The sequence below is a fragment of the Abrus precatorius genome, unplaced genomic scaffold (assembly GCF_003935025.1).
Source record: "Abrus precatorius isolate BTA unplaced genomic scaffold, Abrus_2018 Scaffold5, whole genome shotgun sequence".
In the NCBI taxonomy this organism is placed as follows: Eukaryota; Viridiplantae; Streptophyta; class Magnoliopsida; order Fabales; family Fabaceae; genus Abrus; species Abrus precatorius.
The window spans coordinates 19,448,353-19,474,238 of NW_020874395.1; the positions used below are offsets into that span (position 1 = coordinate 19,448,353).

Consider the following 25,886-nt stretch of genomic DNA (forward strand, 5'->3'; position numbering starts at 1 on the left):
TTACTATGGTGCACATATATGTGTGAAATTGTGTGGTTGAATGCTAAGTTGAGCAAAATTTCATGGTAAGTTTTAGACTCCTAAACTTGATGAATACCAAGGAGAATGGAAATTGTCCCTTATAGCATAGGACTAAGTACACCAAAACTAGTTGAATGAACTAAGCTATAAATTGACATGTATATTCTATTATCTAGTAAAATCAAACCAAACTATGCTAGATAGAAACACCTAGGCATTTGATTTTTGATAATGACCCCTACTCAGACTATTGCTTAGAAAATCCAATGAACTAGTAAGTCCTATGACCTTAAGTCATGCTATGTTTTATCACCCTAATCTACAATTTTAGTTAAAACAAGTAATAAGCAAGAATTTAAACAAGTTTAACAGATATTCCAATAATAGATGAAACAGGAAAGATAAAATGAAGTCTCGATTTAGGTATCTGACCTTTTAGAAAATTTAATTGAATATGATATAGAATAGGAACAAAATGATTTAAGTTATGTTTGATAAAATGCTAGTCACGTTAACTATACTTGTGGATTTAGAAAAAAATAATAATAATAAAATCTAAAATTCTTGTATTTATCGAAGTGTCTGATGAAAAGATTGAATGAACTGCCATAAGGAAACTTAGACAAACCTAATGTACGACGCCTACGAGAATAAAATCCACTTTTACTGGTGATGATTGAGGCATTGTGATTTTAAATATGCTATTATTTGCATATGCATATATCTTGCACATACTGTAACATTTGAATATGAATGTGATGATTACATGATTTTAAAGTTTGGTTTGGCACATGTGAATTGGTGACCCATAGTTGGTTGAAAGCATATAGAAATGCATAGGCAGGTGGATTGAGGCCTCTATTGTGATTATGAGACCCTGAAGGGGTGTGTATGCGATAATGAGAACGCATAGAGAGAATTGATAAGTAAGTATAACCACACTATTGAGTCTAGTCACTTGCTTGTCTTGGACGTAAAATTCATAATAGAACCTTAATGATTGAATCAAGGAAAACAAATGTTTGCGAAAATCTAACATCTTTTCAATCATGAGTAGTAAACTAAATAGGTAGATAAAATTGGGAATTCAAAGAAAGAGACAAGACTAGTGAGCTAGAGACCCTTAGTGGATGTGCTTGAAAGCATTGATATAAGTAAATGTCAATCTCTTATGGAAATTGTCTAAATAGTTGAACATGGAATGTTGATCTTGGATTTAAACCAATGCTTGAGTGTGTGATGTGAAATGAGATGGGATATTAATCCTGATTTGAATTGGCACCTGTGTACGTGATATGGAGATTGAGCTCCAAAGAGAAATGAAATATTTAGATGGCAATGGGTGTGGATACCTCTCCCCTGTGAAGGAAGTCACGAAGTTATTTTATAACTGTTGTTGGTGAAAGATAGGGAGGACCTTGACGTCTAGGGGATTTAATGGAGTCAGGTAACTTACTAATAGCCCTATGAGTGTCCTAGGCCCCGAAACTCTGGCTGGTAGTCTCCACGCGATGCTCCTTTATCCTGACCTTCTCCTGAGGCTTATCATGTTAGTCGAGCTAGATCAGTCAGTGGAGGTTCGAGTCTCCACCAAACATGCGAAATGTTGACTGGCTAGTTAAACTACCAACAACTTCCGATGATAGGAATGGATCCAAGAGTCACATGAGCATAACAAATGATTTTAAGCCAAACCAAAAGTCAGCATATGCATAAGTCCCATGTATGAGGTGCCTGCTTGTGAATGAATGAAATTATTTATATTATATTGGTTATGTTGATTTTTGAATATCAATGTTTTATATAAGTTTATACTTTCTCCTGTTTATTTCTTTCCTTCCTTTCATGTCCTAACTGCTCTTATGAGTATTTGAAAAGTCTCACTCCTTTCTTTTATTCTTGTTTTGCAAATCTTTGATGTTGTGTCTAGGAGCATAGGTATACTTGAGGATTATAAGAAGATTCTGTTAGCAAGATTACTATATCCAGAAACACAGTTGTGTCAGTCAGATCATGGTCGCACAAGGGAATTCCTATGCACGTATGGAATTCCATATGTTAACTAGGGTTATTAGAGTCAGTGGGTGAGTAATTCTTTGATGTTGGATTTTACCATATTGGTATGATACTAGTTAAGGATTTAATATTTACCTCGTGAACTAATGTGGTATGGGACACATTAAATCCTTGGAGTACAAGGTGTAAAGTGGTATGAGACGCCTTATGCCTTGTTCGAATGTTAAGTCAGTCTCTAAGACTACCAAAGAGGAAAGTTTGACAAGTTGCTTGTAATTGAAAGTGTGTTTGCTTGATTAGAATATACATGTGACAAACTGTGTGAGAATGATTCACTAAGATTTAGTTTGGGTAAAAAAAAAATGGCATTTTCATCGTCAGAAAAAGGTCGTTACACTATACACCTAGATTATCTAAGCTATTATGCTTTATTTGACTTAGTTTTTCTTAGTTTATTTATTTTATTGTTTTATTATTAATCTAGAGAATCCTTGTTCCACTGCTCCTCAAATCTCTACAAAATCTCTATGAAATCTCTGCAAGTCACACAATTCTACAATAATCCTATTAATCTAATTCTCCAAAAATCTAAAATTCAAAATTGAAAATTAAATACACTAAAATAGAAGAATTTCAGAATAAAAGAAAAACACAAAACACAAAACAAATGATAGAAACAACTTGCAACATTTAATAAACAGTTAGAATGCAATTTTTTTTATTTAACCTTTTAATCACGAAAATTAAAATTAAAATTAAACATGCATAAACAAACAAACTAATGTAAAATAAAAAGGATACCAAATCGCAAATAGAAAAAGAAACAAAAACAAAAGCCTACAAATAAAAATAACAAAAAATCAAATTATGCAAAAATTGCAAACAATGAAAAAACAATAATAAATCTTAAAACGAATCAAAATTGACAATGTGTCCTTGGCAACTACACCAATTTAATAGATGATGCTGAGTCACTATCAAAAGCACTAAGTTCTTTACGGATTTTGTAGTATAGAGCTAAACCTAAGTCGATTCACAGAGACACATTTTTCAGTTAAATTTAATTTAGATTTTCTTTTAAAGAATGCAAGTAAACTTTTGAGGGGTTTGAAATTTGCAAATTAATTTAATTAGACTACAAACAGAATAAAATTGAGTAAAAACAAATGAAGAAATATTAATCCACAGAATGCCAAATGCTTGTAACTTCGATTATCCGGTATTGAAAGATTTTAATATGAATTTGAACATTTACTCAATTTAATTATTAATTCAATTGAATAATCTAATTAACTATATCACATATTAAATAAAATTATCATTTAACATAACACGAATTAATTATCAAATTAAAATATCAATCAAATCATAATTTGAATTCTAATAACAAAAAAAAATAATTACGATCGCAATACAAAAATCTGAGATTAGAGAAAAAAGGAACAAACTCGGAGCAATTTGGCCTAAAACTCAAATCAGAATAACAGCGTTTGACCCACGCAAGGATGAAAAGAGAACAAGAGAATTCGAGAGAAAATAAAAACAAAAATTCTTATTTTGGCCAAATTTCAAAAACTCAAATTATCTAATCCAACTCGTTAATTCAAAACCTTAGTATAAACCCAATTACAATTATCTAATAGTTCCAACTTCAAAAATCATAAAAAATAAAAAACAACTCCAAATCGAGCAATCTATATATGCATTTTGAAGCCCTAGATGTGTAGAATCCAATGCAGCTAGAATCAGACAAAAATAATATTTGTAGAAAAAGTTATGACTAAAAGAGTAGTCAGATATCAGAATAACTGAAAATACGAAATGAAAGCATTTATTTGTAATAAGTCCAATTTATTTAAATAAGTCAAAAACGGTAAAAACTCTAAAAATAAAGCATATTAAAAGTGGTTATAAATCAAAATAAAACTATAAATATAAACTTAAAATATGTTATATCACCTATCTCAATATTTTTTTCTCTTTTTTTTTCAGCCTTATAATTTTATTTATTTATTGTCTAATTTTATTTATTCTGTTTTACTTTAAATAAAATAATTTTTAATTTAAATCTCCAGATTTCATTGATATATTTTTTTAAGCAATAATAACTAGAATAATTATGATAAGAAATTATTAAAATTGGTTAAACATAATATAATTTTTTTTATCATATTATATGTGAGTTGTGTTTTTAGTTATAAAATCTATTTCATTTTAACATTAATAATAAATTCTCCTTAATATTTTTTTATGTTATTCCATTATTTATATTTTAATTATTATTTTGATTATTTATCTTTTAAGATTGTTATTTTTTATTTTATTTATTGTATATTTGTAGAGTATTGATTTGATTTAAATTTATATTTGTCATTTACTTCCTTTTTATATAATCAATAAATAATATAATTATATTAATTTATAATACTGATGTATAACTTCTCCATCGTCATATATTATAAATTGATAAAGCCTACGTGTATCTATGTTATCTAGGCTTTATATTATATTAATTTATGATAAGTTATTTTTAATTAATTAAATAACTATTTTAATAATTAATCAAGATGTGTTCCCCTTCTAATTATTAACTTATTAATCAATCAACAAGTTTAAATGTAAGTTATTTTATTAATATAATAATTTATAATACTGATGTGTAGCGACTCTACTTTATGCGATATAAATTGTCAAAACCTACTACATTATCAATATATTAAAAAATTCTATCTGATTTTTAAAATTAATCAATTATTATTTTTTATTTCATTAAAATCTATCATCTAGAATATTTTTATTATATTAATGCAACAATTTATAGTGTTATTATATAACGTCTCTACCTTTATACGCTTTAAATCGTTAAGACTCATATGCAATAATGTTACTTTGGATCCTATACAATATAAAATTATCATACGAAGTTTTAATCTTTTTAATCGATTTAAATATATTTATTCTTTTTATTAAATAGAAATAATCAATAGAAAAGTACATTTTTATTAAGTATTTTAAGCACAGTTGAAAATTAGGAACGAAAAAAAATAATTAATAGATAAAATAAACAAGATTGATGGTTTATATTCTTAGAGATTCTCTTTTAATTCTTGGAGAATAGTACTGTTTATTATTAAGGTACTAGTAAGGATGCGAAATTGCGAATGTATTAATATCTTAAAAATATAAAAAATATTTGAAAATTTATGTTAAATAATAACATTTTTATAGTAATTATTTTTAATTTTTTATATCAAATAAACTAAAAAATTTTTATTTTAAAATATTAAATATATTTATTCTTTTATTATATATATATATATATATATATTAGAATATTATAAGAATTAATAGAAAAATATTGTAAAAAACTACGGTATTCTTCTTTTTTTTCTTTGTAATCGAATAATATTACATCTTTTATTAATATATTATTTTTAATTTTTTTCTAAACATCAATATTTTATTAAAGACAAATTTAAAGTACTTATTTTTAATCATTTTAATGATTTATTAAAAAATAAAAATATATTTAATATGTTAAAATAAAAAAATTAATGTTTTTTATTTGATAACTAAGAGAACTACTAAAAAAACATGTTGTAGGAATATTTTTAATTTATTTTAATCAGTGAAAGTTATTATTAAAGAAAAAGAGGCTATATTATAATTTTTATTTTCATATTTTAGCTTATATATTGTTTTAGTTACCCTAACTTACTTGTACATATTTAATATTTTAATTTTTAAATTATTAAAATTTAGTTGTTCACTTAATAATTTGTTTATTTTTATTTAGACCACAGATTTATTGGAGGACAATTTTGTTTGAGTTAAATAAAATTATTATGAGTGACAAAATTATTTTTTCAGTTTGAAGAATTCTTTACCCGATTCAAGTGTTTAGTAATCAATAATTTTCAAGAATATAACAAAATTATATTTTAATATTGATTTATATAAATTAATAAAAACTTGTGACTTAAAAAATAAAGAAAAATCTATGTGTATGATATTTAAATAAAAATGTAATATTACATAATATTTTCATATTTTTTAAATTAAAGATATTCAATTTTAATGATAAAATATAATGAGAATAAAAAATAAATTACTAAAATTTGAAAAAAAGAAAATATTCATAAAAAAATAATTTTAAAGATATTAAAAAAATTATAATACTTACTAACTTACAAGAAAGTTTGAGAAAGTATTTTATATTTTTTTAAATTAACGATGATAATTTCTTTATTATCTTAAGAATTAAAAAATATTAATGTCCATCTTAATTAAACTACTAACTCTATTAATTATTAATATAAAATTAACAGTAGCAATTGTTATATATGTAAGAAAAGTACTAAACTTTTTCAATTAAAAAAAGTATAGTACTAAAATTATAACTATTAATTTAAAAAAATATACAACACCTTCTATTTAGTAGTAATTAACAAATACTTAAATTAAATTAAAATAAAAATATTGGAGAGGAGCAGGATGAGTTAGCATATTAAGTAACTCGTAAATAAGTTAGCAAAATGACTTGCTATAGTTGAATATTTAAAAATTAATTCTTAATAAATTTTATAGATAAAGAATATCAATCTCTTAGATATTTAAAATAGATTATCTTTAAAATAATTCTTTTTAAGGTTAAGAAAAAACATAATTGTTTATTCACGTGAAACCATATCATATTCTTTCAAACTCACTACTAAATTTGTTTTTGAAGAAGTTCAAGAATTTGTTTTGTGTTTTCAATATAAAGTTTAACGATAAATAGAGTAGTTGCAGTTCAAATTTACTTGATAAAAGTTTAACTATAACTCCCTTTTGATCAGAATAGGGGTAGTAACTAAAGAGATTTTGTTGAACAAGACAAAACGCAGGAATTCACTTTGCTGTAATTTTAACTTAAGCCGGAATTATATGCTTAAGATAAATTTAGACAGAGATAAATCTAATTTTTTCGTCAAATTCGCCTAACCTAACACACATTCACTTAACCTAATCAAAGACTGAGAAGAACTCTAATTTTTTGTCAAAATTAGCTTAAGCCACAACCCATGTGCTTAAGCGAATTAAAGACATATATGAATCTAACACACATTTGCTTAAGCGTATGGGTTGTGGCTTAAGCATATAGTTTAGCTAAAGTGAAATACAGCTTTGTTAAAGTGATTTTTTTTAAAAACATTAATTATTTTTCTATATATAGGCTTAAATCCATGTTATGATCAGTTAAAATGATAGTAATAAAATATACTTGACAAACACAAAGTTTTAAACATTTTATAAGGTATAATAACAATTTTTGTTGTCAACTTTTGAGGTAAGGATATTGTTTAATTGGATTTAACTTTTAATTGTCATACATCTCCTACATCATGTTAATTTCTAAAAGGTTAATCATCTTATTTATACAGGGTGGCATGATTTAGATTTTGCAAAAAGTGTTCAAAACTTGATAATTTATAAATAAATACATACATGAAGAATAATATGGTAATGTAGCAGGAGGTAGCTTGTTTCCTAAGGTACTTGGATCAACAAAGGTATCATCAAAGTCAGTTGAATAGTAGTGCAATGTTTTCACCTTGGATTCAAAATATATTTTTGAAAGTGTTGTTTGCTTTTGTTATAAGGATTAGATGAAATTTTGTTAGACATAGAAGATGAAGGTGAATTTTATTTTGAAAATGAAGACGAAACTGAAGTTGAGGAAGCTTGCACTGATGATGCAAATGACACCAATATAAATGATGAAATGCCTGAAGGAGATGATGATAATGATATGGTAATTAAAATTGATAGCTTGGAATACATTCTTGAAATAGATATGAAAAACTTTAGCCTTTATTGTTATAGTTTTGCTTAAGAGCGTACATATTTGCTTAAGCAAATATCATACAAAAAGCCTTGAGCATAGAAAAACAATTCACTCCAAGCAATTCATCTCTGTTACAGTGATTCATATGTAGCTTGCCTCTTTATTCCATTTCAGAACTATACTTAATTTTTCATATAAGCAGCTAATATGTTTCGCATAAGTGCATATGGTAACTTTAAGGTTCATTTTAGACTTAGCTTAAGCGCACAATTTTTAGCTTAAGCGTGTGATATTTTTAGCTTAAGCATGATAGTTTTAACTTAAGCACAATATTTTTAGTTTAACCTATAATTTATTTGCTAAAGTTCTATTTAATTCGCTTACACTAGACTTATTTTGCTTAAGCTAGATGTTTTAATATGTAGTTGTTCAACCGTTATATCTACAGCTTAAGTGATGTATGTTTAGTTTCAACGAAATAGTAAGCCACTATCATTTTTATGAGTAAGATAACAAATTATTAGTTATTTTATTTTATGAACTCATTCTTATTTTCACCTAAACTATATATTTAAATTTAAAAGTAAAATATTTTTTTTTCTATTTGTTAATGACCATAAAATACTAGTAGTCCAACTAAATGCAATTTATTTAATTTGATATTATATTACTTAGTTAAGTCATATATTACAATTTCAAACTCAAAATAGCAGAATATAAAAAGTATATTTTTTTCTTATGAATTTTAAATTTTTTATTATTTATTATAATTTTAATTTGAACATATATTTCAATAATAAAAGTTAACATTAACTCTAAGAATGTATTTAGTAAAGCTTTTCAATGTTCAAAATCTTATGAAATGACCGCTGAATAACAAATTTTTCATTTATTAATGGTAGAACTAGTACTTTTTATAATGGTATTAAACTTTTTTTTTACAATTTCAGCAAAAGTATTTGAAAGTTTAAGTCAAATTATCAGAAAAACTGTTAACTCATCATTGCATTTATAAGAACAATAAATAAAATAAGGTGGAAGGTCATCAAATTTGATTCAATTTTTCTATGATACTATTTTCAAACATTTTAAATCACTTTATCTTATATGAAAATTTTAAAACAAATTTCTTAAATTGATTCCAAAGACAATTTTTTTTTTTATTTTCAAAAGCTTGTGAATATTTATAACTACTGATATTTTATTTTATACTTACTTTGATATGTTTTTTAACATAACTCATTATATAAAATTTTATAAACAAATTTAAGGTATGATGACTCATACAAAATAGCTTATTTAATAATAGGTTAATTAAGGTGTGTTCCTAAGCAAATCCTAAATTTATAAAAGTCTTAACATAAAAAAATATATTGAGTAAGCAATTAATTAAACTATATACTTTAAATATTATTTTTTATTATACAGAAAATGCTTGTGACATTAAAATTTACATTCTCTTATAAATGATTTTAACAAAATTTGCAACAATAATGCCCGATGAATTAGCCAATTCAAATACTTTTAAAAACTCTTTTAATAACTTGATTCCTATGTATTATAGTATTCATTGTTCACTCTTTTCTTGACTTTTAGACTTGTATCCATTAAAAATTTTATGAAAGATTAAATGATAAATATGTATAAACTTATATTATTAAGTTATAAATAAAAAATTTGAATTATTTATAAATTTTAAAGTACATCTAATATTTAAAATTATTTACTTATTCATAAGTTATTTTGTTTACTAACTCATGTGTCATTAAACTAAAAAATAAACTATTTAATTAAAGAAATGTAAGAAAGGAAAATTTGTGGTGGGGATCGCTGCCACTTGCCTCTAATGCTTAATCGTAAAACCTGCCACGCACGTGAACAAAACGTGAGCTTTGGTGCGCACGTCAAGTCAAGAACCCATAACGGCATAGCCAATGAACAGCAGAAAACTGCAACTTCAACTTCAACTCCAACTCCAACTTCAACTTCAACTTCAACTTCACTTCTCCGTTCCAACACTCGCTATGTTCCTTCTTAAGGTTAACTTTACAATTTCCCATGATCCTTTCTCCCTCAATTTTGCATTGCTTCGTGTTTTTTCTGCTTTAACCTTCAACTTTTCGTGTTTAACAGACATGGAGACAAACAGCTTTTGGAGTTTTTGGCTACCTTAATTTCACCAAAGCTGGTTTCCTGTGCGTTCTTCTGTTATTATTATTATGATTATGTGGACGATGATGTTATAGTTGTCCTTGTTCCTAGAACTCGGTATTTAATGAATGCCAAGCCTTGGCTCAAAAGCATTGATTTTGCAGATATAGATAATTGCGAATAAAGATATATATTTTTTTAAATCTTTAAGGAAAGCAAATTGGTTTTGACTGTTCGATTGATGTATCCGTTATTAATTTTTAAATTATTGATATAATCAATTTACACTTGATTTCTCTTCATTTTGTTTAGTTTTGAATTACTGGGAAGCTTACAAGATTGAATAGGTGCATGTCACTGACCCTGGTTCCATGAAATTTCAAAATTGCTAAAACCAAAATAAAAAGTAGAAATAGAGAGTGGAGATGAGCATTGGTCGCAATTCGTTGTATCTGTTGAAAAGTGGAATAATATAAAACTGATAGCATTCTGTTAGTGCTGTGTTATTTTGCCTTATTGTGTTCGTAGCTAATGGGATGATTTAAAATTTTCTTAGCGATCATTCTAAGAGATTCAAACCAGAGGAAATGGAAGTACAATTACCTGGGAAGAATTGCATTGTTACAGGAGCTAACTCTGGAATTGGCTACGCAACAGCAGAGGGTCTTGCCAAGCGGTTTTGATCTTTCTCCTATGTGTTTGTTTTCTGAAATTTTTATGTTTCTAAGTTTTTAGTTAAATTTTATTGTTCATGATTTCACCAGTGGTGCAACTGTCTATCTTATATGTCGTAATAAGGATAAAGGAGAGGCTGCTCTATCTGATATTCAAACTAGAACTGGCAATCAAAATGTATATTTGGAGGTATCATCCTTTTTCTCCCTGTGTTTTTTCTAGTCACTAATCCTTTTTTATTTTTTTTAATTTTAAAATCAAAATCATTAAATATTCCTACTTGGATGCATTGTACATGAGCTATGAGCTAAATGGTTCTTTCCACAATTTATTGGATGAACTGAAAGTATTTAGAAATTATAATTGCCATTTTGGTTATATATGACTAGCTGAATGATCTTGCAGATTTGTGACCTTTCTTCAGTCAATGAGATCAAGTCATTTGCTTCCAGGTTTTCAAGGAAGAATGTGCCAGTTCATGTGTTGGTAAGTTCTCAATTATATTTCAAGAAAATATATTACTTCCTTTCTGGTTGTAATTGCTGCTAGCTTAGTATGGAAACTTCAGGGGATATCTTTGGGCTGCTGATGGATACTGTTTCATTTCAAGAAATTACTGCACATATTATTTATAACTGTTGAAGTGATAATTATATTATCTTAACCAGTTTATGCTCTTGAATAAAAAAACTAATATGGACACAATTTCTTGCATCAAGGTTAACAATGCTGGCTTGCTTGAGCAAAATCGAGTTACCACATCAGAAGGGTGAGTCTATATGTTGCCTATGGAAAGAGAAATTTTGCAAATTCTACCCGTAACCTGCATTGATCTGGTGTTTTTCAATGTAATGTTTCATATTCCAGGTATGAGTTGAACTTTGCTGTAAATGTGTTAGGCACATACACCATGACAGAATTGATGGTACCGTTACTGAAGAAAGCTTCTCCAGATGCACGTGTCATTACAGTTTCTTCTGGTGGAATGTACACTGCTCCCTTAACCAATGATCTACAGGTAACTGTGTTATGATCTTGTCAGCTTACTCAATCATTTTTAGGATTTAGCATAATTTATTTGGTTGTTTGTACCCAGTATTCCGAGAGCAACTTTAATGGAGTTGAACAATATGCTCGAAACAAGCGTGTTCAGGTGAGTTATGTTAATGACTATTTTTGGGTACATTAATTTTTCTTATTTTACAATTAACTTTAAAATTGAGGCAAAGTTTCAGATCTGTTCTATAGCATATACTGACTTCATAGCAATAGCACATCTTAGAGGAAGGGTCCTCATTTGAAATGATTGTTTTCTATGAACATATTTCTTTGTATACGTTGTAAATTTGTAATTAACAATGGTGGAATTGGTTTAGACCCTTCATTGGTAACACTTGTGTTTTACTATAAAGTCTCAACTGTTTAAATATTATCTCTCTACGTCCTTGTGTTAAGATCCCTTATAATTTGATTGAAGATATCAAGTTCCAATAGTCAACTAACAGAATTTCATGCTTTTCTTATAAAGGCTTAAAGAATCTTGTAACTGGGCTTCTTATTTAATGGAAACTACCATTCTATGAAGATCTGGTCATGTCATTGGTGTGTGTTTACAAATAATGAGTGGAAAGTAATTAGAGATCACTTTTGTGATTTTGGGAATAGTGTTTGGCATCCAGGTCTCTCAAATAGATTAGGGTTAGACTCTAATTTCTGTATCCCCATTTTGTATACATTCTTTTCTTCAAGATTCTGATTCACTTCTATCAGTATTCAGTATCATGGGGATTGGGAAACATGGAAATTTTTTTTGACAATAGGAAGCATCGAGTTTGGACTCTTTAGTGGAAGAGAAAAAGTAATGTCTTTCTGCTGAAGCATGGGTGATATATCGTATACCTTAACCAGTCAAGACTTGGAATGGCCAATGGGAAGACATAGATTGGATTTGATTCGGTGTTGCCCATCAATTTAGAAATGAATGGTGCCAAAAAGCATAAAACATCGCTTTTGGGGATCTAGAAACTTTGAATTCACTTTGTTAAAAATTGGGTCAACCTGTATGTCAAAGACAAAAATGAGTTGTAGGAGGCACATAAAATGCAATTTCATGTATCATGCTTTCAATGAATTATCTAATTTCCAAATTTTAGGACCACATTTATTTTATTTATCAGAAGGATTAAACAAGTCAAATTGATTGGATGGAATGGAATAGGTTGGTTGACATTGTGCTCGTTATGAATGGAAATGCTCCATTTTCCATGAATTTACAATACAAGTTGCTGAATGATTTAGGTTTGGGATCAGCTTACTTCAATCTTCACTTGTTCTTCAATTCAAAAATTCAGGTCATGTTGAGAGATCTTTGGGTTGATTGTGTCCAACAAGTTTGTCTGATCGTTTTTTCTTACTTAAATAGTCTTGCTTTATAGTTCATTCCATTTGTTGAATTGTACCTCCCAATTTATGATCCTTCTTGTGAGACCCCTAATTCTCAACCTAATAGACACATACATAATATCCCTTGGACATCTCCTTAGGGTTAGGGTCTTCCTCGAAATCATTGTCCTGCTCATACTAAGGGCTGACCATGTCCTCACCACCACTTCCTACCCATCTAGGAGTAAGGGCTGGAGATTGAGAATGGATATGCATCTTTAGAGGAGGAGGATGCCTAAACGGTCCAGCCTCGTCTGAAGCTCTGATGGTGGTCGAGGGTGTCGGTAAGGGATGTGGTCTGACCGTGGACTCGATTACTTAAATATCTCTTAATTGCAGTTCCAGCTTGGGTGGAACTATAGACTCTGGTGGCGGTGTTGGGGGAGGGGCAATGCCCATATGATCTTGCCTAAGGATAGTGTCAGCAGACACAACTAGAGGGGGCGTCGACTCCTCTTTAGGCTCTTCGATTGTTCTGGGTAGAGGGTAGAGAGTAAAATATAGATCAATCCTAGGTTTGGGCTATAGAGTCTAAGTAGCATCTGGAGTCTATGGCAGGTGGTACTCAGTTAGTGGAAGGGGCACAAAGATCTTTGCATCTACATCATCGATATGTTGGCCTCACCAACCTTCACTCGTCATATTTCCAAATCCCACGGTGACCAGTCTGTGATGAGTGTGTTGGTGGATAAAGGGCTCATAGGTCCACGCCTTCTCCTTGGAGGGCAGTACCCAAAACCCCATCAACTCTTGGCTCATCTATCACATGCGTTACAATGCCAAGGGAGAAGAGAAGAAGAAATGCAATAATGCAAAGGATAAGTTCACATCCTTACATCAATTACACAAACAAGATCCTTCAATGGTTATGCTATTAATATTAATCAAGTAAACATGCATAAGTTCAAACACACATTCCATATGTTGTATGATGCATGATGCAAGTTCATTATAAATTATTTTCTTAAAGATAACTTTTATTGCATGTATGGGGGCCTCAAACACACTAATGCTTCAATGCATTGCGTGAACATTGAAACATCTCACTTGCCTCATGGGTGACTTAATGAATGGACCTATCATGACTCGTGTCCGCGTTAGGGATGATTAAAGGTTGCAGGCGACTAGTCCGGCCAGTAGGGAGCTATTTTGTGCCATTGGGGCATCACCCCTAAGCCACCCTCAAAGTTCCCTTGAAACTTGGACACCCATCATCCCACCATTGTACTGAACTATAACTTCTACGATTATGTCATCCTTTTATACACATGATGCATGTGTTATCTTAGTTTGAATTTATCAATCACTTTTATCATTTTAGTGGCACTCATCATATACAAGCCTCGTGGCCTCATGGTCATTTCCATTATGTATTCCTTCTTGCATCATGCAAGATTTCATACAAATGTTTGTTTGTTACACCACATTCATAAGGATTATGCTACCGTCATTTCTTTTCTTTTAGAAAAAAAATTCCGGATTATGGTATTCTTAAACTTATACACTTCTAAGTGGCATCAGCCGTGGACTCGTGCTTTACATAGGTTCTCTCATAAGTTCTCTTACTATTCTTATTCTACTAATTGTTGAGAGGTTTATCTATGTGAATGGGCATTTATTACCTCCTTGGTGTTATTCTTTTATTATAGAAAAAATGCTGAGTTCATTATTCTTGTTCCTTTAGCATGTTTAGTATTAAATCTTATATACTCATTTTCTTGAAATTCCTCCCACTTTTTGGTGTAACTTTTCCACTCCAATGTTTCGCTCTTCTCTCAGTCTCATTTCTCCAAGGGTAAGAATAAAACTTCTTTTATCTTCACACCCTACAACCCCTCATTCCTCTTGGTTGCACCCTTCATAAAGGGAAACAGCAAAACGTCTATTTCGTGTATATTTGGTATGACCCATAACACATTTTTCTTTGAAACTCTCATTAAACACAAAAGGCATGGCCATAAGTAGTAGCATTTCTAAAGCACATAGAATCTGCCTCAGAACTATTTACGCACATAAACATAATATTTATTTTCACCAAACAGAAACATGCAAGGGTGATAGAAAGTAGAAAAGACTACATAAACAGTTAGGAATCAAGCATCCATGCATTTAAAGGCCAATGCAAAGAGAGTTGCCTAGTAAAGACTCTGTTTTTCACCATAAAGAACTACCTAAAACATACGAATGAGAACCCCCCCCCCCTTGTACTGTGTTTAGGCTAGGCACGAATAGGAAAGAAAAGGGAGGCATAAAAGTTGACGTTCTCTTTAAAATGGAGGTTCAATACTTTGCTTTCAAGATCCACTTGGTGTTCCCCTTCAACCCTTCAAGAAAGAGGCACAGATAGGGTCTTTGGATACTTTTTCCTTGGAGTTTTATCTAGCTAAGGACAAGTTGGAGGAAGAAGAAAGGTGAGAAAGGAAAATAGAAAGAGAAGCCGAGAAGGAGATAAAAATGAAGCTTGAAAATGGCATAAAAGGAGAAGTAGGAGAGCTTGCACGTACCTATGGAGCTTCTCGGTCTCTTAGGCAACGAGAAGAAAATCCTAATGAAACGCAAGTGTTTGCATGCAAAATTTTGAATTATGGGTCAAGATTTACCAAGCAATGAAATTAGCTTTTAGGAAAAATACATAATAAAGGAAAAGTTCAAGAGTTGAGATCCCTTCATATGATAAGGATCAATGGTCTATATTAAGTATTGGAATTAAGAAGAAGACAAACACAATGATTAATATCGTAAAAGAAAAAAGTTTTCTTCTTACAATGACAAATTACACATTACTAACTTGATTCTCATTCCACTCCCCGACTCCAATACAAATTTTCTCTAAAGCAAGACACTATGAAATACTCTAAAGTCTTTCATCGATAAATAAATTAAACAGACATTAACCACTCTAGCCTGTGAGACTGCAAAAATCTCACTTGACAAATATTGGTACCATTACTAAATGACCCCAGACAAGCTTAGCGTCACTGCAAGTCAATCACAAGCAATTAATAATTATCTAATCTATATAAAAAAAAATTATCAATTGCACATATAACCGTTTCCTTCATTCAGTGCATTCACTTGGTTGTGGCCGAGTTCACCCTGACCAGGTCTAACTGACAAGTCTGCAGAAAAGGAGTGTTACAGTTCTATTCTTAAGCATTGATATCTAGTGTGACAAATATTAGGATGTCGACCTCCAGCAAAATATTTTTTGGGTTACTGGAAGGGAATGCTTGTAGTGATCAACTATTACGTGTTCATAACTTTTTTTTGTTTAAATTTATTATATTACTTTTTTCGCAATTTGTCAAATCCAATGTGTCTAATAACGATAAATTATCGGTAAATTAGTTTGATTCTCCAGTTCAGAACACCCAGAAAACTGGTGGAAACATATTAAGAAACTATTAGGTCTGCTTCTGTAATTGAATGTTCGAAAATTGGAAGATCATAGTGTTGTGAACGAGTTGGTGCTATGATCACTGTATCTAGTTACTAGTTTTCAAAAGTTGACTCTTTTGAGTGCAGAAACTTTACGTACAATAATTTGATTTATATAGGTTTAAATTCAATCTACTATCAATTTAACACTCTTTGCATAATAAGTAAAAGTGTCAAAGGTTCTTCATTTACTTTAAATTCAAAGCTTTTAACAATTTTCAGAACTTGTGATACCATATGGTTTACTTGTTTGTGTTGGAAAAATTTTATATAACAGTGGACGATAATCATAAAATGCTTGGTGTATAACTACATATATCGATATGAACAGAAAACTGCAGTAGTAGTACTATTTGATATCTAGTGAAACAGTTTTAAAATTTTGTTTGATGATATCTTTGCATTTCATATATTTTAAAATCCTAATTTCTTGGATAGAATCTAGGAGGCATGTAAAAGAGATTAGTTGAGTTTGTTTCTTTTAAATTTTTTCATGTGTCTGTATTTATGTAAAATTATGATATATTTGATACCAGGTTGCACTAACAGAAAAATGGGCTGACACATACAAGAACAAAGGTATAGGATTTTACTCAATGCACCCAGGTTGGGCTGAGACTCCTGGGGTTGCTAAGAGTTTGCCCAGCTTCTCTAAAACGTAAGTATTGTTTGTCCTTACATAATCCATATTTGACATTCCATATAACCTATTGTTTGTTACAATTAAAACATTCTAAACCCTAAACCCTAAACCTTAGGGAACTGATATTATTTTGGATTTAAGTTAAGTTATCAATCCTTTACGGTTTTAGGGACCAATAACTTATTTAAGCTTTTCAAAAATTAAGTTAATCAAACATGCATATGACAGGAGTTGGATTATTGTTACCGCTTATTCTTCTTAGTTAAATTAAATTTCCACACAATTTGATGTGGACTTGTGTCACACTTTTGGTTCCAGGATAGTTTGTGATTGAAATAATTCTTCCATCAATGAAGAAACAAAAATAAACTATGATTTGGCACCATTTGAATAATTATGTATTGATTCAATTATTTACAGGCTTTCAGGGAAGCTTAGAACAAGTGAAGAAGGTGCGGACACAGTCATCTGGTTGACATTACAACCAAAAGAGAAACTGGTATCAGGTGCATTTTATTTTGATAGAGCCGAAGCTCCAAAACACCTTTCATTTGCTGGTACCAGTGATTCTCATGCTATGATAGACACTGTTGTTGATAGTCTTTGTTCCATGGCTTCTCCTTTTGTCTAATATGTATGTACTTTTATCCTGAAATTAAACCTTGAAGTTGGAATTAATCATCGAGCGTAGTTGTAAGGCAATATAACATTCTGAAGTTAACGTAATAATATAAATGATTTCAGCAATCATCCATGGTCTATGGCATGCTCTTCCAACCAAACCAAATTTTGAGTAAATTGAAATTGGGATGCATTCCAATTTTTTATTTTTTATATTTTTTTTGCGTAATTTCTTTTACCTTATTTGAGAGAAAAATATAAATAATTTGATGAAATGAGTGTTTTTCTTCTTAAATATTAGTACAAACACAGTATAATAAAACGTGCAAATAACATTATTGAGTTTTGTAAAATGAAGGCAAAGTTCTATTAACTGGTATTGTCGAGCGCGCTTGTTATGAGTTCGACGTTAAGTAAAATAAAAGTATAATGTGATATTTAAGTTGTGAGGCTCTCTCACTTGTTTTATGCTAAAATTTGACTGGCTCTGGCATTGGAATTTGTTGATGCTCAAATCCAATTGATTCTCCTTTGTTAGGTGATTGCGTTAAGGAAGGAAGTTTATTCCTTAATTGTGGGTTCCTAAAAACTTTAGGAAGCGGTTAAAATGACTGGTGGCAGAAGAGCCACTTTTGGGTATGGGAAAGCTAGGTGTCAACTAAGGAATCATAAGAAATTAAGTTACACTAAGACATAAAGCAATATGTAATGCAATAAATGTAAAACAAAGATAAATATAGAGGAATAAAATATGTTTGATTGAGCCTGTGCAATTTCAAATTGATGATTATTTATAGACTAAACTACTAATCAACTATTTCCCACGCCTATCCACCACGTTTTTCAAGTCGTAGAACATGTTTACAAGTATTTTAAGAGAATGTTAGGTAACCATGAAATAAACACCTTCCTAGTCAACTAAAGTCACGAAAACAATGTCCCTATGAGCTAACTCCAGAATGACACTTCAGCTAACCAACTCATGTTTTGTATAAACGTTCTCCCATAACTTGATTAAATCATTTATCCATTAACATTGGTGATTGATATCTGAAAGTCTTCAATTTGAATCGAGTTAACCACATCCTTACACTTTTAAGTCTCCCATGACTTTATTCTATTATTTTATAAAATAATGTTGCTTGTAATTTTATGCACATTATTGAACGAAGAATCCTCTATGTTGTGGCATTGAATATTAAGACACATCTCCATTGGGAGAATTAAATTAGTAAATGAAAGAGTACTTAGTGCTTTAGACTTTATTAATTTTGAGACTTGTGTAAACTGAATTAAAGGTAAGCAAACTAACAAGTTTAAAATTGGTACCAAAAGAAGTTCAAATCTATTGGAAATCATTCATACAAATATTTTTTGTCCAGACATAGATGCAAGTAGTTTGAGATTATGAAACCAGATAGAGGTGGAGAATATTATAGTAGATACATAGAGAATAGATAAGCACCTCGTTCATTTGTAAAATTTCTTCAAGAACATAGGATTGTTGTCTAGTACAATATTTCTAGTTTCTGGATCAAAATGGTGTGGTAGAAAGAAGAAGTCAAACTTTAATGGACATGGTGAGAAGCATGAGGAGTAATGCAAAACTCTCTTAATTTTGTGAATTGAAGCACTTAAGATCACTGTGTATATATTAAATAGAGTTTTGATTATGGCTGTCTCAAAGACACAATTTGAGTTATTCAAAGGTTGCAAACCTATTTTGTGACATATATGCGTTTGAAGATGGGCATCTGAAGTGAGAATTTATAATTCACAAAAGAAGAAACTTGACCCTAGGACTATTAGTGAATATTTCATTAGATATGCTGACAAGTCCAAAGGGTATATGTTCTATTGTCCATCTTGTAACACTAGAATTATGGAATCAGGAAATGAAAAGTTTTTTAAAAATGATTTGATTAGTGGGAGTGATTTGTTTCAAGACACTGCTCTTGAAACAAATCGTTATGAAGCTGAATCCTTTGAATCAAATGACAATTTAGTAGTCATTCATGCCCCTCCAATTCAAAAGTGTGTTAGACAACTAGTTATTGAAGTTCCACAAGTTGTTGAAGTTGATACTATGGATTGAGTTGTTGACGAGGAGCAACAAGTAAATGTTTAAGAACATGTTGAGAAATTAGTTGAACATGTTCCTCATCAGGATAATGAGGTAACATTAAAAAGTTCTAGTAGAGTCAGAAAGTCAGCAATTTCTAGTGACTATGTGGTGTATTTACAAGAATCAGACTATAACATAGTAACCAAAAATAATCCTGAAATATTTTCACAGGCCATAAATTCTAAGGAGTCAAATTTATGGTACAATGCCATGAAAGATGACATGAATTCTATGGATGTAAAAGCCATTGGATGTAGACGAGTCTTTAAAATAAAGAAAGACGCACACAACAACATTGAGAGAGATAACATAAGACTTGTCGCCAAAAGGTTACTTAAAGAGAAGGAATCAATCACAAAGAGACATTTTCTCTAATCTAAGAAAGATTATCTTCAAGTAATTATGTCATAGGCATTAAGATCCATAAAGAAAGATCCCGAGGCATTTTGAATTTGTCTTAAGAGTCCTATATCAACAAGGTTTTAGAGATGTTTAACATGAAAGATTTTGTTCACCAATTGTAACTCTTATTTTTAAGGGTGATAGGCTTGAATTGAGTCAGTGCTTGAAAAATGACCTTGAGTAGAAACATAAAAAATATTCCATATGTTTTAGCTGTTAAAAGTTATGTATGCTCAAGTTTCACTAGACTTGACATTGCACTTGTAGTTGAAGTTTTGGAAAGACATCAATGTAATCCATATGTTGACCATTTGAAAGATGCAAATAAGGTAATGAGATATCTTCAAGGAATAAAGGATTACATGTTCATATACAGACAGACTGATGATTTAGAGGTGATAGGCTACTCTAATTCAGACTTCGCTGACTGCATTGATACCAAAAAATCTACATCGGGTACATTTTTATGCTAGTTTGTGGAGTTGTATTCTAGAGCAATGCGAAACAGGCCCTGACTGCTACTTTCACTATGGAGGCTAAGTTCGTTTCTTGTTTTGAGGATACCTCATATGATGTATGGTTGAAGAGTTTTATATTTGAGTTTAGAATTATAGAGACTATTTTTAGGCCATTGAAGTTGTATTGTGACAATTTTGTTATAGTATTTATGGCTAATAATAACAAGAGTAGAAGTTGAAATAAACACATCGACATTAAATATTTAGTCATAAGAGAACATGTTAAAGAAAAAAAAGTAGTTATTGAGCATATTAGCACTGAGTTCATGATTGTCAATCCTTTGACTAAAGACATGTCACCAAAGAATTTTAAGGATCACGTAGTATAAATGAGACTTGGTTCATGTAACATCATCACTTTATCTCAAAGCAATAAGAAAATAATTTCAGAGTTAAGAAGGAAAAATTTAATTAAATTCATTTGCAAGTCGAATACATGTGGGATTTTAAAACCTTTCATTTACTTTACTCAACATATAAAAATTTAAATAACAAAGTAACGAGAATTTAACAAAATTAGAAAGGAAAGTTAAATAACATTAGTTTAATTGTTCACAAAAGTTTACAAGAGATTAACATTTACAAAATATGACGTCAAAATACATTAAGAATCATCTACATCCCTTACAAAATACAAAATATAACAAGTCCTAATGGACAGTCTATCAACCAAGAGACTGAAGACGATACTAGTCGTTCCCATGCTATCCCTCTACCTCAGCAAGGTCTTTGGAATCAAGATCATCATCTAATCCGAGATAGAAATCTACGGAGTTTGCAGTGACTTCTACATCCAAAACTCGCTCAAAGTGACACGAGTCGCCTCCCAAGAAAGTCATGATCATAATAAGTGAACAGGTAGGTTACAGCTGACGGAGTTCTAACTGTGCCTTGATAAAAATACATATATAAGGTGTGATAGATCCTATTATTTACTGGAAAATTTAAAGGCATACTTTAGTAAAATTCTATTTCTATCATAATAATATTCCTAGGTATATCGTCCATGTGTACAACAAACTTAAAATGACAAGTTCTCTGATATTCATTAAATACATAATTTGACTTACATTGTACAGAACTATCTATAAGTTTAATTCTCTCTCTGGGCGTTGTCATCACGGTTTTCTGAAAGGTTATATAAGGATGAGTCTCTAATCTCGTTATCAAACATACATTCACAATTAAGTCACACCATAGAAACAAAAGCATTACAATAATTAACCATGTCACAAAATCATATTCATATATATGCAACAATCATTAATTATTTAGTTTATTACTTTTTCTCTCTGCTGATACTCGGAGTTCTCATTTCATACTCTCACTGCCCCAAATCTCTTGAGGTCTTCCTTAGCATAGATAGTTGCTAGATAGCTGCAGCTACATGGATACAATGTATGCCAACTCGGCACCTTTTAGTAAAAGTGTGGTCAAGAATTTAAGTCAAGAAATGAGTGAAGCCTATGGTGCTCTTACTCTCAGTTGTTATACGTAAATTAAGAAGAATAAGCACTACTCTCATTTTCACGAGATTTTTCAAATTGCATCCATCTACCACACTTTTACTGTATCTCAGAACTATTCATACTTGTCCTTATCATTTTCCTTCTCATTTCATTTCTCTTTTCACATTTCTCATCAAAATCCAACTTGGCATTTCTACTTTAATATTTTGTTCATCCTTTCTTCTCTCTCTTTTATTCAAGTTCATTACCTATATCACATACTAATCAAACATTGTCGAAGGTTGGTCACCTCCAGACTTAATCCATAACATACATACATATTGATATGCTCAAAATAGACATCATTCACATCATCCAACACATGAAAACATGTTTCAATCTAACATATATTCACAATCATGCATCACACTACAAACTCTTTTCATGAGTACAAATATAACAAGTTTTTAGTAACAACAAGGTAGAGTTCTCCTTACCTTGAAATAGAAGTTTAGAAAAGATTTGTGAAAGATCTTGCTTAAAACATTGGGTTCTTCCTAAATAGCACAAGAGATCCTATTTAGAAGTGAAAAACAAGAAAATAACCAAGGGAATGGAGAATCAAGCTTTAAGAACTTACCAAAGAGTAAGAAGAGTGAACTTTCAAGCTTGAATTGGAGAAAGGTTGGGGTTTTTCAAAGATTTTTTTAAGTAAAAGGGGGAGAGAGGTTAGAAGAAATGGAGAGAGATCATAACTTAAATTATAATCCAAGTTTCTCAACTTAAAAACCCTTAAATAGCCTTCAACTCACGACATTTTCGCTACAACGAACTATTTCTTACTATAGCAAGTCCTTCTCTCGTTGCAGCGAAAAAACTAGACATATTTTCTCCTTATTATCTGTCATTTTAGCTACAGCGAGAGCTCTTCGCTACAGCAAGAGAGTGTTATAGAGCTTGATTCTGGACGCTCACTACATCGAGACACATCTTGCTACAGTGAGAAATCTTAAAACTTACACATCGATAACTCTCTTAATTTCAAACAACATGCATTAACAATTCACATACAATACAAAAATAATAAATAACAAAAATAAGGGTGTTACAATCCCATAATGTGACGATCATTATAGATACTTTTATTATTTTGATACGACTCTTATTCAGTTTTGATGTTTCCATTTATTTTGTGTACATATTTGTTTATTTACTTTGAGAAATTTCATGTAGTTTTGACCTTTAGTAAACATGTGGTTTATTCATTAAGTTGTGAGTTAGTATTGAGAAACTTGATATATAGTTATACATGGGAGATAATACTCATCATTAAAGGAACTGTCACCATGATTCATATATTTAGTTTCTCATTATAGTTGATAATGGGATAAATGAACCAAGTGGGAAAATGTTAGAAATTCATGTTAGTTTCAATTCCTAATTTTTAGAAGCATAATGTGATCTATCTATCTCCATTATTCACATTCTGTTTTGTATGCAGAGGTTTTATTTTTGCTAGTTTTTCAGAATTCCATTAATGTCTCCACATTTTGAGCTCTATGATAGATAAAGAGGCCTATAAATATTTCATATGCTCATTTATTTTGAATCACTAAATCTGCTCTTCTATTAAAAAAACAACACCATTGTGTTTTGAGTGAGAGTTTAGAAAATCAAAACTGTGTTTGGTTGGAATTAATTTGCAATGGATAGAGGTTAGTTTTAATTTGATTTCACTTCTGTTTTTTATTACACATAATAGATCAGTGGCAAATATTGGTAGAATTACTAAATTCTTAGAAAATGAAGTCTAATGACAAGTTAGTAGGTGAGCATGATATCAATACATGGATAATTGACAAAGAGCTTCCAACCACATGACTTGAAACCTGAACCATATGCACAAACTGCATGATATTCAAAGCTGTCTCATTGGACTCTCCAATGGACAATGTACAATAACAATCAAAGAAGGAAGTGTGGTCCTAGATGAAGGCTTAAAACTTACTAATGTCCTCTGTGTGCCTAAATTGAGTTGCAATTTAATATATATTTCCCAGTTGATAGATGAATTGAAATGTGTCTTCCAATTCACTAATAATATATATGTTATACAGGAGGAACATACTTCAAGGATACTGATTAGAGGGTGAACAAAAGAATGGGCTCTATCTTTTCAAGGAAGTACGAAGAGTGAAAGCCTACAAAATTGATGGAATGCGTTTGATAAATTTGTGGCACAAGTATTTGGAACATCCTTTCTTAAAGATTACTTAGTTGACACCTGTAGTTAGTAAACATAAAGATTGCAATACGATGAATAAGACATGTGAGGTTTGTTTTAAAGCCAAAATAATTATAGAAAAGTTTCCTTTAAGTGAATATAAATCTAGTGAAGTTTTTAATTAATTCATTGTGAATTACGAGGAGCATATAGAACTCCTTCCACTGATGTTGCATTTTATATTCTGACAATAGTTGATGACTATTTTTTTACTATATGGATCTACTTATTAACTAATAAACGAGAAGGACCATAAATGCTTTGTAACTTTTTCGCTTTGGTTGAAAGACAATTTATAAACAAGTGAAACGTTCAAAAGCAATAATAAGACAAAATTCACAAGCATGAGAAGATAGTTTTTAGATCTGGAATAATTTTTCAAACACCTTACACTACTATACTCCAACAAAATGGAAGAGTGGAACGAAAACATAAACATATTTGAATGTTGTCCAAGATTTATAACTCTAGGGTAACCTTCCTATCAAATTTTGGGGAGAATATATTTTCACCACATGGTACTTGATTAATCAAACTCCTTCCTCTATCTCAAATGGAAAAATTCCATAAGATGGTTTATGGACAACAACCTATGTTCTCGCTCAAGCGAGAGCCTGCTTGCTCAAGTGAAAGCGCGTGAGAATTGAGGTGTATTTAAGAAATTCCAACTCAGAAACTTGCATTACAATCCAAGAAACATTTCCAACTCTTTTTCTCTGAAGTCTCTCTTCCCTTTTTCCAAAGAAACTCCTCTGAGCTCCGAACTTGCTTTAAATCCAAGCTTGAATCTTCACTCTACAGAATCGCTAGTGAGTATCTTAGAGTTTAGCTCTTTGTTCTCATCTCTATTTTTTCTCTTATCAAAGGTACTCTTCTTTATTATATGTAGGAAGATCTTAGTCTTTTGGACAACTTTTTTTATTAACTTCTTCACAAAATTTGTTTATTTGAGGTAAGAAGAGCTTTATTCCATTACTGAGAACATGATGGATTTGTGCCATGAAAATGTTATGTATTATTTGCTTGTAAATATATGTTTGAATGAAATATGATTTTACTTGTCTTTAATGATTTGAATGATTTATGTTTTGAATGTATATACATGTGTGCACGTTGTGGACTAAGTCTGGAGGTACTTGATCTTCGACAATTAATGTTTGATATATGATATAGGCAATGAATGATTAATATGTGAGATAGGCATTGAACTTGAATAAATAGAATAAGAAAAAGATGAACAATATGTTAGTGTGAAAGTACGAAGTTTAGATCATG

The 25,886-nt window shown here is 30.3% G+C and overlaps 1 protein-coding gene across 3 annotated transcripts; it reads left to right on the forward strand.

The window, feature by feature from the left end:
• The first annotated feature begins 9,751 nt into the window (after positions 1 to 9,751).
• Positions 9,752 to 24,873, forward strand: LOC113866972 (dehydrogenase/reductase SDR family member 12). Of its 3 annotated transcripts, XM_027501828.1 has the most exons (11): positions 9,772 to 9,903; positions 9,998 to 10,059; positions 10,572 to 10,691; positions 10,780 to 10,879; positions 11,096 to 11,176; positions 11,410 to 11,459; positions 11,558 to 11,708; positions 11,787 to 11,843; positions 17,107 to 17,228; positions 17,634 to 17,719; positions 24,445 to 24,873. In XM_027501828.1, exons 1-11 carry the CDS (start codon positions 9,799 to 9,801, stop codon positions 24,471 to 24,473), a joined length of 963 nt encoding a protein of 320 aa, XP_027357629.1. In that variant the 5' UTR covers positions 9,772 to 9,798; the 3' UTR covers positions 24,474 to 24,873. The 3 variants fall into 3 exon arrangements, with proteins under 3 accessions (XP_027357628.1, XP_027357630.1, XP_027357629.1); XM_027501827.1 differs by lacking the exon at positions 24,445 to 24,873 and having other exon boundaries at positions 9,752 to 9,903; positions 17,634 to 17,958; XM_027501829.1 differs by lacking the exons at positions 9,998 to 10,059; positions 24,445 to 24,873 and having other exon boundaries at positions 9,765 to 9,903; positions 17,634 to 17,955.
• The last annotated feature ends 1,013 nt before the right edge of the window (positions 24,874 to 25,886 follow it).